The sequence below is a fragment of the Urocitellus parryii genome, chromosome 9, assembly GCF_045843805.1.
Source record: "Urocitellus parryii isolate mUroPar1 chromosome 9, mUroPar1.hap1, whole genome shotgun sequence".
Classification (NCBI taxonomy): Eukaryota; Metazoa; Chordata; class Mammalia; order Rodentia; family Sciuridae; genus Urocitellus; species Urocitellus parryii.
In genome coordinates this window covers 86462412-86476681 of record NC_135539.1, presented here as the reverse complement: position 1 = coordinate 86476681, position 14270 = coordinate 86462412, and the positions used below count along the sequence as shown (strand labels likewise).

The following is a 14270-nucleotide window of genomic DNA, read 5'->3' as shown; positions in this document are numbered from 1 at the left end:
TTGCAGATTCTGATTTGTTGCTAGAAAACAACATTCTACAAGTATTCTGTCCTTTTGCAGCTCTTTTTGATCAGGCTACAGGAATTTAACAACATTCACAGAATTGAGACAAGTAAGATCTAGGCTGAATCTTGAATACCAATGCAGCTCTAGATCAGACCTGTGGATAAGAGTCCTCAGGTGAAGAGAAGCTTCCTATGAACCTTTCCCAAGCTCCTGCGATTTGCTGGACATTGAAAATTAGCTTGACCGGAACTGGGGTGTGGCTCAGTGGTAGAGCGCTTGCCTAGCGCATGCGAGGTCTTGGGTTCGATCCTCAGCACCACATAAAAATGAATAAATAAATAAAGGTTAAAAAAAAAAAGAAATAAAATTTGCTTGACCAAAAAGTAACTAAACCAAGTTGCCTTGACAATGCCTCTTTGACTTTGAGCCAAGTATCAAAGCCCCTGCTGCCTCAGAACCATCCCTGGGATCTCTCCATCATGTACACTCATCACAAGCGCCATCTTCTAGGCAGCAGCACGGAGGCCAGTACACATACGGTAAGGAGGGGTGGCAGAGACACTGCGCAGGAAGAGGCTGCTAAAGGTGAGCCGCCGCCACACCAGACACTGACCACACTGTGGAGCACACTCTGAAAGCCACCTAGCAAGGGTCTCACTTTTCCTATTGTATTAAGCACCTTGCAGTAGATTGAACAAAATATTGTTGTATCTTCTTGAAAATAAGCACCCTCAGCTCATTAGCTGATGTGGGCAGCGTAATCTCAGACGTCACTAAGCAGATGGACTGACATCATGTTTTGTTTAATATTTATTTTTTAGTTTTAGTTGGACACAATACCTTTGTTTTATTTATTTTTATGTGGTGCTGAGGATGGAACCCAGGGCTTCACACGTGCTGGGGAGTGCTCTACCACTGAGCCACACCCCAGCCCTGGCATCATTGTTAACTTCAATGTCTCTGATTTTATGAAAGTAAATAATGTGACTCTCCTTAAAATTAGTGCACAGGTGTGCTGTGTTGACAGTGCTTCTGTGGACACAGGAACCATTCCACAGACCACTGACTTTCCCAAGAAATGTGGTAAGCATCTACCCCACAGAGCAACATGCACAAGAAGTGCAAGGAATTGTGCACCCTGGGAAGGCATGAAAGATGGGAAGCCTAGCAGCTAAGGGGTCACACTAAACAGCTGGAGCCCCTCTCCTAAAAAAAGGCTAAAAGCCCACAAGACTGTGCTGAGGCCGAAGCACCCTGAGCCAGCTGCAGAGCAGAGAGAACACTGGGAATTGGAGGAACAAGGTGGAGGAAGGCCCAGAGACCTGTGCGGAGCTTACTCTTTACTAGGAGGACAGTAACAACTTGAGGCCATGTTCACTTTATTTGGTTAGGGTGGGTCTTTGGGGAGAGAATAAAATTACAGACTTCAATTTTAAAATTACTGAAAGAACACTTTTTTCCCAGGACACAAATGTGATGTGCACTCAGCATTTCATACACAAATCCCTGAAACCCACATAGGCACAGACAACCATCCTCCACCAACTCTGAAGACCTAGGATAGAAACAAACAACCCACCAGTACTCCCCTTTACCTTGGTGACAGGTGACAGAGTAATCTTCCAAACAAGCAGTTTCTCTTTGCTGACTAGGCAAGCCCAGCCACCTTCATCTATGTGAACAGACAGCTGGTCATCAACTGTGGAGAAACAAGGATGCAATCAACCTTAAATCCCAAATGAGGAAAGCTGATCAACATTTCCTGTGCCACAACGGCCACCGCCTCATTTCACAAGATCAACCGACAACAGAAACACACAGGAGATAACCAACAACAGGAGATCAACGGACAACCAGGAATGCTCCTGAATATTCAAGAATCACTGACTTCTAAGCAAGAGATCTTTTAACTTTGATATTTGCCTTTAGAATATACATAAAGGCAACAACTGCATTTTGGGCCTAGGTTTATGATTTTTGTTATAAGTAAATATCCCTACTTTCTATTAGAAATATTTAGCTGAATTCATAATTTAACTGAAAAGCAATACATTTTTTATTTAATAACCCCGTCATTAACTATGAAAAACATTTCAAGGAAAAAAAAGTATCACATTCCTTCAAAAGAACATGCTTTTCAAATCAGAGCCCCTGGAAGTAGGATGCAGGTCCCACCACATGGAGCCAAGGGCATTCCCTACAGACAGGACAAACCTGCGGCACCTTCCGCACAGATGCCAGGCCTCCACAAAGGGACTGATGGCCCTGGAAATGGCACTAGTTTGAATTCTGCTCTTTGAGTTAAGGTGGGGGAACCTGAGGCATCCACAACTTATAAGCTAAAATGTCGGAGCATACCCAGGCTGTGCTGGGGCTCTGCTGAACTTGAGCTTCTGCCTGCTCAGGAAGCCCTTTTTATTAACGCACTCAAAACTCCAGGCTTGTGGTGGCAAGCCTCCATGGCCTGATTCAACACTGGCCCTGGGCATCATCCACAGGAGGAGCCTAGAGTTTACACCTCTCAGTGTACACATGCTCATTTCCAGGACTGGCTCCTCTGAATGCCTAGATTTGAGGCCAGTGTTGTTTGTTATCAACAAGTTGGTAGCATGGATAAGCAGTGTGTTCAAAGATTTAATGCAATGCAAGCTGAAGATTTTCAGGGGAAAAGAAAAGTATATTTAAAGCAGAGCACCATATAATAGAGGTTAGTAGTTTAGTAGTCTAAAAACTATCCCCAGGATTGGAAGCCAGATATGCAAGTTCAAATCCATGAGAAACATCCCTTCCTTTAGAATGGAGTAATACATATAATAATATATATTACATATTTCAGTACCAGGGCTTGAAACCAGGGGTGCTTAAAAACTGAGTCACATCTCCAGTCCTTTTTATTTTAAGACAGGGTCTCACGAAGTTGTTGAGAGTTTCACTAAGTTGCTGAGCCTGGCCTCAAATGTGTGGTCCTACTGCCTCAGCCTCCCAAGTCACTGGGATGACAGATGTGTGCCATCATGCTTAGCAAGAATGGAGTATACTGAAAACTCTAATGTTATTCACAGTAAGCGATACACAAAATTACTTACACTGTAATGTACTCTGATACCGTGATTCTCTTCTATTTTTTTTTTTGTTGTTGTTTTTAATGCTAGCTGTGAACTACTAAACTGATTTCAGTAACAAGCTGCAATATGAAAAACACTTTCAGAAAAGCCAGAGTCAAGGGGTCCGACTTAGGTATGTACAGAGAGCAGTCTAATTTGCAAGTCCCACTCTGCTAGAGACTGAATCCCGGAACACTCTACCATTGAGCTACATCCCCAGCCCTGTTATTTTTCACTTTGAGACAGAGTTCCATTAAGGTGCCCAGGCTGGCCTCAACCTTGCCATCCTCCTGCCTCAATCTGCCAAATTGCTAGGTTTATGGGCATGCACGACCATGCCTAGCCCAATTCCTCACTCTTTAATGTTGCTCTTCCAATTTTGTGTTGACCACACCTTCTGAACTTCTACAATGAATCTCAGCCAACAGAACCTTCTGAGATCACTCTACACTGGTAATTCCATGCCATTGTACACACAGCCTCTGGGACACCACAAAGGACCCAGAAATGGAGTGTGACCTGAACATACTGCACTAGTTTTGGAAGTTGCTTTTAAAGCTAAATTCCATATATCTGATCAGTTTTTGAAATGTGACTGAATTCTGCACAGTACTTAAAACCACTGGACTTAAATGTGATAGTGTCAGAATGATGCCCTGTTTCTCGAATACATCATGTGTCTGGACTGAAGCAAAGAACCAGTCAGATGCTCTACCCTCCCGCAGGTCCATCCACCCAAGAGGCCTGCTTCGCTCACAGATGTTGACAGGTGAGTGGAGGGAAACACCTACCCTCTGCCAGGGTCAGGGCCTCCATGACCTTAACAGGGAGAGATGATCCGAACGTCTTCACATCGTAGTTCACAGACTCGGTTACGGAGTGGTGTGAGAATGCCCGTGTAGGTGTTCCTCTAAAGAGAAGAGACCACATTACTTCACTTGTCACTTAGAACTTTTCGCTACCCTAGTGTTTAAATATGTATTTAAGTGATGAAAGGATCTTGATAAATAAGGAAGTGAGCTTAAACACTGGCAAGTGCATACTGTGTGAGTAAATGTACTTTTCATTCAAAAAAGGGCTGACAGGATTTAGGGACCCCTGGCTCAACCAGTAATGCTCAGTAATTACTGTGAGAGCCACATGCCCCCAACGAGGGTCCAGAGAAGTCACTGTAAGAGCAACACAACCCCATCCCTGTGATGTTCTCTCTTGGCTTCTATTCACTGAATACCTAGAACTTTTCAAATAAGATGAAATACTAAAACATAAATTGCTGAACATTTATATTCATCAGTTTAGGCTTCTTATTACAAAGAAATTAAAAATTGAGTCTGTTAGTAATGTGTCCTATCGCAAGGAAAAACTGTCCTGTACGCCTGTGAATGTAGAAGCTATAAAATGTATGCTCATAAAATGCTGGTGTATGATGAACTTATTCCTGGGCTCTCACTAGCAATTAAAGTTACTAAGCACTAAAAATTCTACTTTCTATATAATAACTTAAAATAATAAAAGGAACAACTCTACATGCAAGGGAAGCACGTTTGTAATTAAGTGAAGCTCTGAGGTATGACTTGAGGTGTATCCTTTCTGTTTTGATGGGGAGTGGCTGATTGTTGAAGAAGAGAGGGGTGCGCAGGACAGAAATGGGTGGGTGAGAAGAGCCCAGGAAGCCGTGGACCTCCTCCCTGATGTGTGGTCATTGTTGGCTGAGACGAGATGATTGCTCTCTCAGATTTGATGAGTGTGAATACTAGCAGTGCACATAGGCAAAAGCAGAATTTGGTCTCCTCTATTAAACCAATGAAATTTTCTTACACTATTGATCTGAGAATGGGAAAGGTTTAGGAAACATATTTAGTTTCATTCAAGACAATTTGTATTTCATGTTGTCTTCTATTTGGTCTTTGTTTATTAACAAAGGGGAGTCTTCTTAATATTTGAAATGAACTAAGTTTTTGCTCACAATTATGTAACCTTTTGAGAGAATTTTTTTTTTAATGTTTATTTATTTATTTAGTTAGTTCTCGGCGGACACAACATCTTTGTTGGTATGTGGTGCTGAGGATCGAACCCGGGCCGCACGCATGCCAGGCGAGCGCGCTGCCGCTGAGCCACATCCCCAGCCCCTTATGTAACCTTTTGTACGTGCCTTTAAAATAATTTTTTGACACTGACTAAACAGATGACTAAGAAATTTAAGCCTTTCGACATTTTTGACAAACTTTCCAAAATCAAACTCTAAATTAGATCTTTTTGACCTTGAATTAACTTTGGGATTTTCCAGTTGTGTCTCAAGAAAGCCATAAAAAACATGTGTTTCTCATCCTGTAAGACAGATGGTGCTGGCATAGTGGCACACCTTTCTAATCCCAGCAATTTGGAAGACTGAAGCAGGAGGATCATAAGTTTGAGATCAGACTGAACAATTTAAAATTTTTTAAAGGGTTGTAGATGTAGTTCAGTGGCAGAACACCCATAGGGTTTATCCCAAGTACTGTGAAGAAAAAAAGATTATTTAGGCTTTTTTTTGGGCAGCGGGGTGGGGGCAGGGGTACCAGGGATTGAACCAAGGGGCACCTAGCCACATCCCCAGCCCCCTATTTTTAAAAAAAAATTTTTAAGAGACAGAGTCTTGCTGAGCTGCTGAGACTGGCTTTGAACTTGTGATCCTCCTGCCTCAGCCTCCAGAGCTGCTGGGATTATAGTGTGCACCACTTCGCCCAGCTAATTAGGCTTAGGTAATGTTAAGTTATATGAGAATCACTGTCAAATAATAAATGATGCTCAATCTTCAAGATATACTTAAGGGATATTGGATACCGACAATGGTAGGGGAAAGGAGCTTTCCCAGATTGGACAGAGAAGAGTCTCGGGAAGGAAGGGGGGATGGAAATGGAAAAGAATAGATGACTTCGGACATAATTTTCCTGTGTTCATATATGAATACACAACCAATATAACTCCCCATCATGTACAACCACAAAAATGCAAAGTTATATTCCATGTATGTATGTCAAAATACACTCTACTGTCATTCAGGTATAACTAAAAAGAACAAAAATTAAAAATTTATACTTAAGGATAGTTACTGATATGACCGTTTCAAAAACTATATGAGTCCTTGAAATCTACCATGCCATCAATCACAACTGTGGTCATGTTAAAGTGTTCCAGGCCATGGAAGTACATTTCCTGGCTGGCTGCTGGCTATGGTGATTCTCATCAGATTTTAACCACATCTATTCTAAGTCTCTGCTACCCAAGGCAGAGATATCGATTCTGCTGCAAAGCACTGGGCATCAGCCACAGTCAAAAACTGCTTCTTCTTCAAGCAGAGTCATAAAAAGGACTCTGACAGCATTTACGTCATATCATAGAACTGGGTAAGAACTTCCAAAATCCTAGTGAAGATAGAGATGATCCCAAGTTCAAGTAGAACAAGAATTACTTTTTCTGCCTACTTTCCTGCTCTTTCTGCCAACTTGATCCCTTAAAATTTGGGAAAACTATTCAAGAATTTTCTTGTTTTTATGGCAATATAATTATTTATATAAGTTCAGTTAAAATCTGCTCTTTATGGGAGGGTATATTGGAAATACTGGTTCTATCACTAAGTCCGTGGGATATCCCATTTGAGGGTGTACACAGAAGTGTACCTTGGTGTGGTACACCTAACCCCGAGGTTTGCCAAGTCCAATCAGACTCCTTACCAAAAGTTCCAGCAGAGCAAACTTAAAAAGTGTCTATGTGGTCAATCACAAAAATCCTTAGAGACCTGATCTAAACAGTCTGGCCAAGTCTGATGAGATTGACTGGCCCCACACCTGCAGTGGGAATGGGGTGACTGTAGAGAGAAAAATCATTTTTTGGAGAAAAACTCCAATACACTTGTTATTAGATCAGTCCTGTTCACTGTTGTCGAGTTTTTATTATCTGTCTGTAGACTGAACAAGATTCTGAATTTTCTAGATTCCTCCAATCCATGAAATCATGGAATCACTAAGAACAAAATTCCTCTGTTCTTGAAGCCTTGTAAACTAAAGCTAGAAAGCTTCAAGGGATAAATTTCATGCTTGACATGAGTTCACCAAGCCACAAAACCATAACCAGAGACATTCAAAGGCAAACCAGATAAGAAGTTGATGACTTCATGCTGTGAACAGCTTTTCCCAAGACATGGGAACAAGACTTCCCACAATAATGAGGTGCTGATCTCTTCCGACTTTTCCTTGCTTATGCCTACCTCATTCACTTGGCAGGATAATCCTGTAACTAGAATTTCATTCAGTGGCTACTGTGGTAAAGTGACAGCAGGTCAAGTTCACCCCAAATCTATACATGCCTTAAGAGACTTTAGTCCACCTAGCAGGTAACTTTAGCAGCACTTTTTTAAGTATCTCTGAAAATTGTACTAGTGGTTCCTTTATAGTTAGACTTATAGACCCACTTGTTCTCACTCTCTGCTTTAATTTAAGTTGGTCATGGAATGCTAGATAAAAGAATCTTTGCTACCTACTTGCTAAACAAGGAGGAATCTGTGCAGTCACAAACACTTCTTGTTGCACATGGATAAATACATCAGATATAGTAGATTCAGTTACAAAGAAAGAAGGAAGGAAGGAATTGAACAGGCTACTTGGTTAAAATGACTCATTTGGCTCATTCTGTGATCTAGTTGACTTTAGTTGGTTTGGTTCATGTGGACCCTAGTAAAAAGCATATTCCACATTTTTTGGTATTATCTTCCAGTCCTAACAGCAGTCTTCCTGGTACACTACCTTCTCTCCATCTGCATGCAGCCATCCATCAAATGTCAAATGATTTCTCTTCAGCTAGAATGACAAAAAACCTGAAGGAACTGGTGATCACAGGGACATGGTAACCTATGAATGATGTGTCGAAAACTGGACACCAAAATAACGTAACAAAGTAGCGCCACACCCTTAGTGTTGTTCCTACTTTCACCTAACTGAGTTCCTGACCAAACGGTGGGAATTGTTAAACAAAAATGATGGAAAGCCGCCGTTTTGTACTGAGCTCCTGCACCAGGCCCCAAAGACTAGACCACACCGAAATGGAGTCTCACAAGCTGAAGCTTTAAGGGCGGGCAGATCCCCAACCCATGAGTTTTTCCTGAGAATGAGAGATTCGAGTCTGAGTATTATAAAGAAATCCTCTTTGCTTTAACGCGCAAAAGAGTAACCTGATGATACCCGTCAACCTTTCCTATTGCGCTGCTTCCTTCTTTCCGCCTTAAGAGACCCTCTACTGTGCTACTGTAGGCTCCCTTCCTATGTTGAAGAATGGAGGCTGCGCGGACTCACGAATCGCAAATAAAAGTCAATCAGAACTGCAACTAAATTTGTTGCACTTTTGTCTTCTGACACACGAAAAGTGCAAACTTAGGACTCAAGCGACAACCAAAACGGAGCTGAAACAACGGCAAGAACAAGGCGGGCCACCTCCCAGGCGCCGCCACTCACCGTGAGCTGAGCGAGCTCCGCCGGCCTGCGGGCGAGAAGAGCCCGGGGCTGCCGACCCCAGAGCCCATGGACAGGCCCCTCCTGCTCGTCGCACGGGGTGTGGAGCCCGACCCGACACCGGCCAGCGGGCCCCTTCGGGACCCTGGACCCGGGGTCCGCAGTGAAGGGACGGCCGGGAACATGGCCGCAGGGAACAGCGACGACCGAAACAAGCACGGTTCTCCCGCGTCCACAACTTGAAAGCCCTAGCGCCGGAAGGCGCGGGGAGATGACGTCAAAACGCCACGGGCGTGGTCGGAGGGGCCGGAAGGCGCGTGAAAATTACATCATCACTAAGCCGCGGGGCGTGATCAGAGCGGGGGCTAAAGGCGCGTAGAAAGTACGTCAAACGTTGCGCCCAGGCGCAGGGCGTGGTCGGAGCGGGTTGGGTGAGTGGTGATTACCGCTAGTGCTGCAGCGCGAATCGTGGGCAGGGGCTCTGGCCTGATCTCGCTCCCTTTGGCCTGATCTCGCTCCCTCCGGCCCTCCACACGCTAGCAGGTGCACTGGGGCAGGCCTACGCTACTCTGGGACGGACTCTGGCGGCTGACCACCAGCCGCAGGTTGTTGAGCTGCTTTGATCTGACTGGCCGGCTTTGCCACGCCTGCCCATCCACCATTCCTCCCTTACCTTTCTAGAAATTGAAACCCTCTGCCCTTCACATTTCTGTTCCGGGGTTGCCTGCCCTCCTACTTGGCCCAGCAGCCCCTTCCTTCAGTGCTGCGTCCCAGGAAAACCTGGAGGTCCCTTTATGCTCCTGTACACAGACTGGTATTTTTATTCTGCATAATAGTTTTGTGTTCATAGCTAACTCGCAAGTAGCTACATTCAAGTGTTTTGACAGAAGACATTTGACTTTGATACATTCGTGCACACCCAACAGATATTTAGTAGACGTTCATCTTGAAATAAGGGAATGGCTTAATGTCTGAGGGGGCAAAATTGCAGGTATGCAGTTAAGGGGAGAAATAAAGAATGTCCACGGGCTTCTTCCCCTTTCAATGCTTTATTCATTCAAATTACTCAATATAATTTCACTCTAGGTTCTTAATCAAGAAAACAACAATCCTTAAGCACTGCAATAGACATAATCAATTCACAGCAAACAATTATAGATTAGTTCTAAGCACTGTAAAACACACTTAATCATGATAGGCTAATGACAGACATTTCCTCTGCATGCTAAGTTCAAAAGTCTTAAGCCTTAGACTTTATGTATAGCAGATGCACACTCGCTCAGATCGCAGTGATCAGGTCCAGAACCAAGGCAGACTTTTCCTGGCGTGGAGTGGACCGCCATTCAGGAGAGAGGATGGTAGGGAGAAGTTGCAGCTCTCACCATTGTCCAGACTAGGCGGTAGAGTTTGAGAGAGGTGAGGATCACAGAAAGGCTCAGGAAATGATTGTGGGAAGCCTTTCTCCCACGTGATCTAGCTACCTCCCTGGCTAGAAGTGAGGCGCTCAGACAAGCTGTGTCAGAGCTTTTCCCCACCCTTCCCAGGTGCTAGGGCTTGTCGTGTGGGGGTGTGACTGACCATTGACCTGAAAACCAGTCACTGACCCTGACCCTGGAATGCCATCCCCCTTGACCTTCATTGGATGGAATTTTCTGCTGAATTTTTTGTTCCCCAATAAAAGCTCACTCTCTGGCGTGCCTCTTTCTCTCTTGCTGGTCTCTTGTGTAAACCTCGCCACCGCCATCAGGTGGCTAAAGGCAAGAGCTGGGGGAAGCCGCCTCTGAGCTGGGCAAGAAAAAGGTAAATTGAGAGTTATGTGTCTTTAATTTGATCTCACTAGTTAATTTCTATGTTTCGAACCTCTAGTATGAAGCTAGTGTGCTGCTCGTGCGGCTGAAGAATGATGACAAGTGATGGGATGTCAGGTCCTCATCAGGCTTTCCAGCTCAAATGCATCCTTGTTTGGGCTGGCTGAATCCCTGTTAATTTGCTCTATAATTATTTACACTAAATTTGGTGGGGGGTTGACCCTCCTTTCAAACCTTATCAGCTACCACTGATATCTCAGTCACATCATTTAACCTGGGGTCAGAAACATTTGGTCTGGTGGTCTCCACCTTGATCTTCTTGGTTTCCTCTTATCAGATGAGGACAGCCTGCCAGGGGCTTCACTCTGTTTATCAGGGTGAGGGGAAGTAACTTGTTTGTGTTCATACTGGAGGGTTCTGTGGGTGTGCCTGGTGAAACTGCACGTTTCAAACTGGAGTTTTTAAAATGGAGTTGCTTAGGCTCAGGTCTAAGGCCATCCTAACACTTAAGTAAATTGGTATTTGGGAGATAAGAGCCCCAAAACCATCTGTGCACGTGTGGCACCTGACCTCACCTTGCTCTACTTTCTCCCGCCTGAGTTTCCCCCCTGAATTTGCAGCTTGCTTTCAAGTATTTCCTCTTTCTCTGGGTATTACAAGGAAACATTGAAAATATGCTAAGAGTTTTTAGGTGCTCTTGCACCATACCTATGGAAGGTGACAATTATTTGCTTGACCCTATTTCACCCATCATTTCACCACATGTATGTGTGTCAAAACATGCTTCACACCTTAAATATACACAATAAAGAACAGTTTGTGCAGTGATGGGGTTCAGGACACACTACCCAAAATATGTCACCTTGGCACTTAAGACAGCAGACGCTGGGCACAGTGGCCAGGCCTGCAATTCCTGCTCGGGATGCTGTGGCAGGAGGATTGCAAGTTCAGGGCCAGCCTCAGCAACTAAGCAAAGCCCCAATCAACTTAGCAAGACTATCTCATAACAAAAAATAAAAAGGACTGAGGATGTGGCTCAGTGATTAAGCACCTCTGAGTTCAGTTCCCAGTACCAAAAAAAGAGAAGACATCAAGGAAGAGAAGGACAGTCACTCTGACCTGCCCTTATCCCTGAGGCAAGTCATAGGACCCTCTTGTAAGAGGTGCCCTCCTGTACTTGGAGGAAAGGATCATCCATATCCCTGAAGACAGGGACACAAGGAAGACTCTGAACCAAGAGGCCTTGTCGAGAATCCCCGTAGTCCCCACTGTATTACATGCCTTTGCCCAACATGCTCATCAAACCCAAGTCTCAGAATGCATGATGGGGCTGGGGTTGTGGCTCAGTGGTAGAGAGTTTGTCTGGCAGCTGTGAGGCACTGGGTTTGATTCTCAGCACCACCTATAAATAAAACAAAGGTCCATTGACAACTTAAAAAAAAAAAAAACCCAAACGCATGAGTTCCCGTGTCTTTGGGTCATTTCCTGAGGCTCCCAGGTCACAGAAAGTTTGCATTAAATAAAAGTGTATGCTTTTCTCTTATAAATCTGTCTTTCGTTATAGGGGCCTCAGCCATGAACCTAGAATGGGAAGAAAACATGCATCTTTTCCTCCACATGTAGTCTACACCACTTTTGTTAAGAGAAATATGCCTTGCTGGTTCAGACAGCTCTGTGTGAGGGCCCAGCCTCAGGTCCCATACAGATGTGCCTCGGCTCTGTGCCCTTGCAGTGAAGATCAAACATTGATATATGTGGTACTGATCACTGCAGTCAGCAGCCGGAAGCAGCCAGAACTGTTGCCTGCAGGTTGGGTAGAACCATCAGGTCCCATTCTCAGCAGGCTGGTAACAGATGCTGAAATGGAAAGGCAGGAAATCATCCACACCCAGACACTTCCAGGCATTCACCTGACCCTCACCGGATTGCAATGACACCAAATAGCTGAATTTCAGCACAGAAGTCCTTCCAGAAGTGCAGAACGCAGTATGAGGTCAGCAGAGTTCTCATCCAGCATCTCAGCCTGCAGGCCTAGGGGTCTCACAGCCACTCCCCTCTGCGTTGTAGGGCAAAGCAGCTATGGATTTTCCTACATGGAAAAGTACAGCTAGGGGCTGGGGATGTGGCTCAAGCGGTAGCGCGCTCGCCTGGCATGCGTGCGGCCCGGGTTCGATTCTCAGCACCACATACAAAGATGTTGTGTCCGCCAAAAACTGAAAAATAAATATCAAAAATTCTCTCTTTAAAAAAAAAAAAAAAGTACAGCTGTGTTCCAACAAGACTCTATTTACTGCCACTGAAATTTGAATTTCTTATATGTTTAATGTATTTTGAAATATTATTCTTTTGATTTTTTTCAACCATTCAAAACTAAGAACCATCCTTAGTTTGCAGGTCATAAACACATAGGTAAGCGGGCAGCTTGCTGACCGCTGCACTAGCTTTGTGAGGTAGGTGCAGGCAGAGGATCTATTCAAGTGGATGCTCAGGGTTTGTTGAGCAAACTCCACAATGCCTCAGGTTCAAAAGAACACCCCAAAGGAATACTGATAGTGTAGTTTTCATACATCTTTCATTTATGTACTTAACTGTTTTATAACATTTATATTTGTTTTTATTTGTTTTTTTAATCAGCTTGGCATTTTTATGGGACAAAAAGATTTCCCCAAATGGAGCCCTGCTTTATAAGGAGTGTACTTCCAGGGGTTTGGCCTATTTTATGATGGTCTAACTTGTGATTATTTCCTGGGAACCTGCAGGGTCCAAGGTCAGGGGATGAGCCCACAGAGATGAGCCCCAGAGGTCATACAATAATATGCAAACTCATCAGGATGAGATTCTAACCACACCTGTCAAATCCTAGTGACATTCCTTTTCTTTTCTGCTTATTTTCTAAACTGGTTCCATGTCCTCCAGGGGTTCTGCAAGAAGGTGAGAGGCAAGGTGTCTAGCAGCTTCCATGCACACACCACCAGCTCCTGCTGCTTCCTGCCATTGCCCTTCCCCACTCTGCCCGAGGCTACACACAGTGGTGATGCTGCTGCATTAATTTACAGCCTGCCATGCTCATTTCCTGACCTGGGAAGTGGGACAACAGGTATTGGTGTCACCTGCAGGATAGCCAGAGCATCAACTCTGGTGCTATGCAGAAAGTTTGCATTAAATAAAAGTGTGAATGGGTGAGGGATGACGCGGTACCAAGGCAAGGGCTGGTCACATCTCTGTGTGACAGGTGGCTGTTCTTGTATTAGATTTGCCTGCCATGCCCTGCTAGGCTGGAGGCCCCTGAGGACAGAGCTGCTGACCCTCTCCTCCCTGTGTCCACAGGTCCTGGTGGGGCACAGGACATTCCCTGATCTGAAGCAACTAGACAAATATAAGTAGCACAGAAGTGATGACAGTCTTCAATAAGGAAGGAAGGAATGGAATTATATGTGCTTTCAATTCTTATTATGATTGCTTTTCTGTATTTGTTATATTTTTTATTTATTCCTGAATCTCTATAGAAAATTCTAGTAAGAAACCTAATATAGTGGGGCTGAGGTTGTGGCTCAGTGGTAGAGTACTTGCCTAGCATGCGTGAGGCACTGGGTTTGATTCTCAGCACCACATACAAATAAATAAAATAAAGGTCCATGAACAACTAAAAAATATTTTAAAAAAGAAACCTAATATGGTATAAAGTTGTGCAAGTGATAGACACAGATAAAGTTCACTACACATTTTAATATATGATATAAAATATTACTTAAAGACATGAACAAGATGGGTACAGCAGCACACACTTGTGTTCACAGTGACTTGGGAGACTGAGGCAGGAGGATGGCAAGTTTGAAGCCAGTCTCAGAGGCTTAGTGAGACCCTGTCTC

General features: G+C 44.2%; 1 protein-coding gene across 2 annotated transcripts in view; it reads right to left on the bottom strand.

Annotated features, from left to right (window-relative positions):
• Positions 1-8846, bottom strand: part of Nup133 (nucleoporin 133) — a 50073-nt gene extending 41227 nt beyond the window's left edge. For both annotated transcript variants that reach the window (XM_026412927.2, XM_026412936.2), the window contains exons 1-3: positions 8597-8846; positions 3902-4020; positions 1602-1705 (exon numbers count right to left, since the gene is read on the bottom strand). In XM_026412927.2, coding sequence (XP_026268712.2) covers positions 1602-1705; positions 3902-4020; positions 8597-8778 — 405 coding nt within the window. In that variant the 5' untranslated portion in view covers positions 8779-8846. The remainder of the gene's footprint in view (positions 1-1601; positions 1706-3901; positions 4021-8596) is intronic.
• Between the last annotated feature and the right edge of the window lie 5424 nt (positions 8847-14270).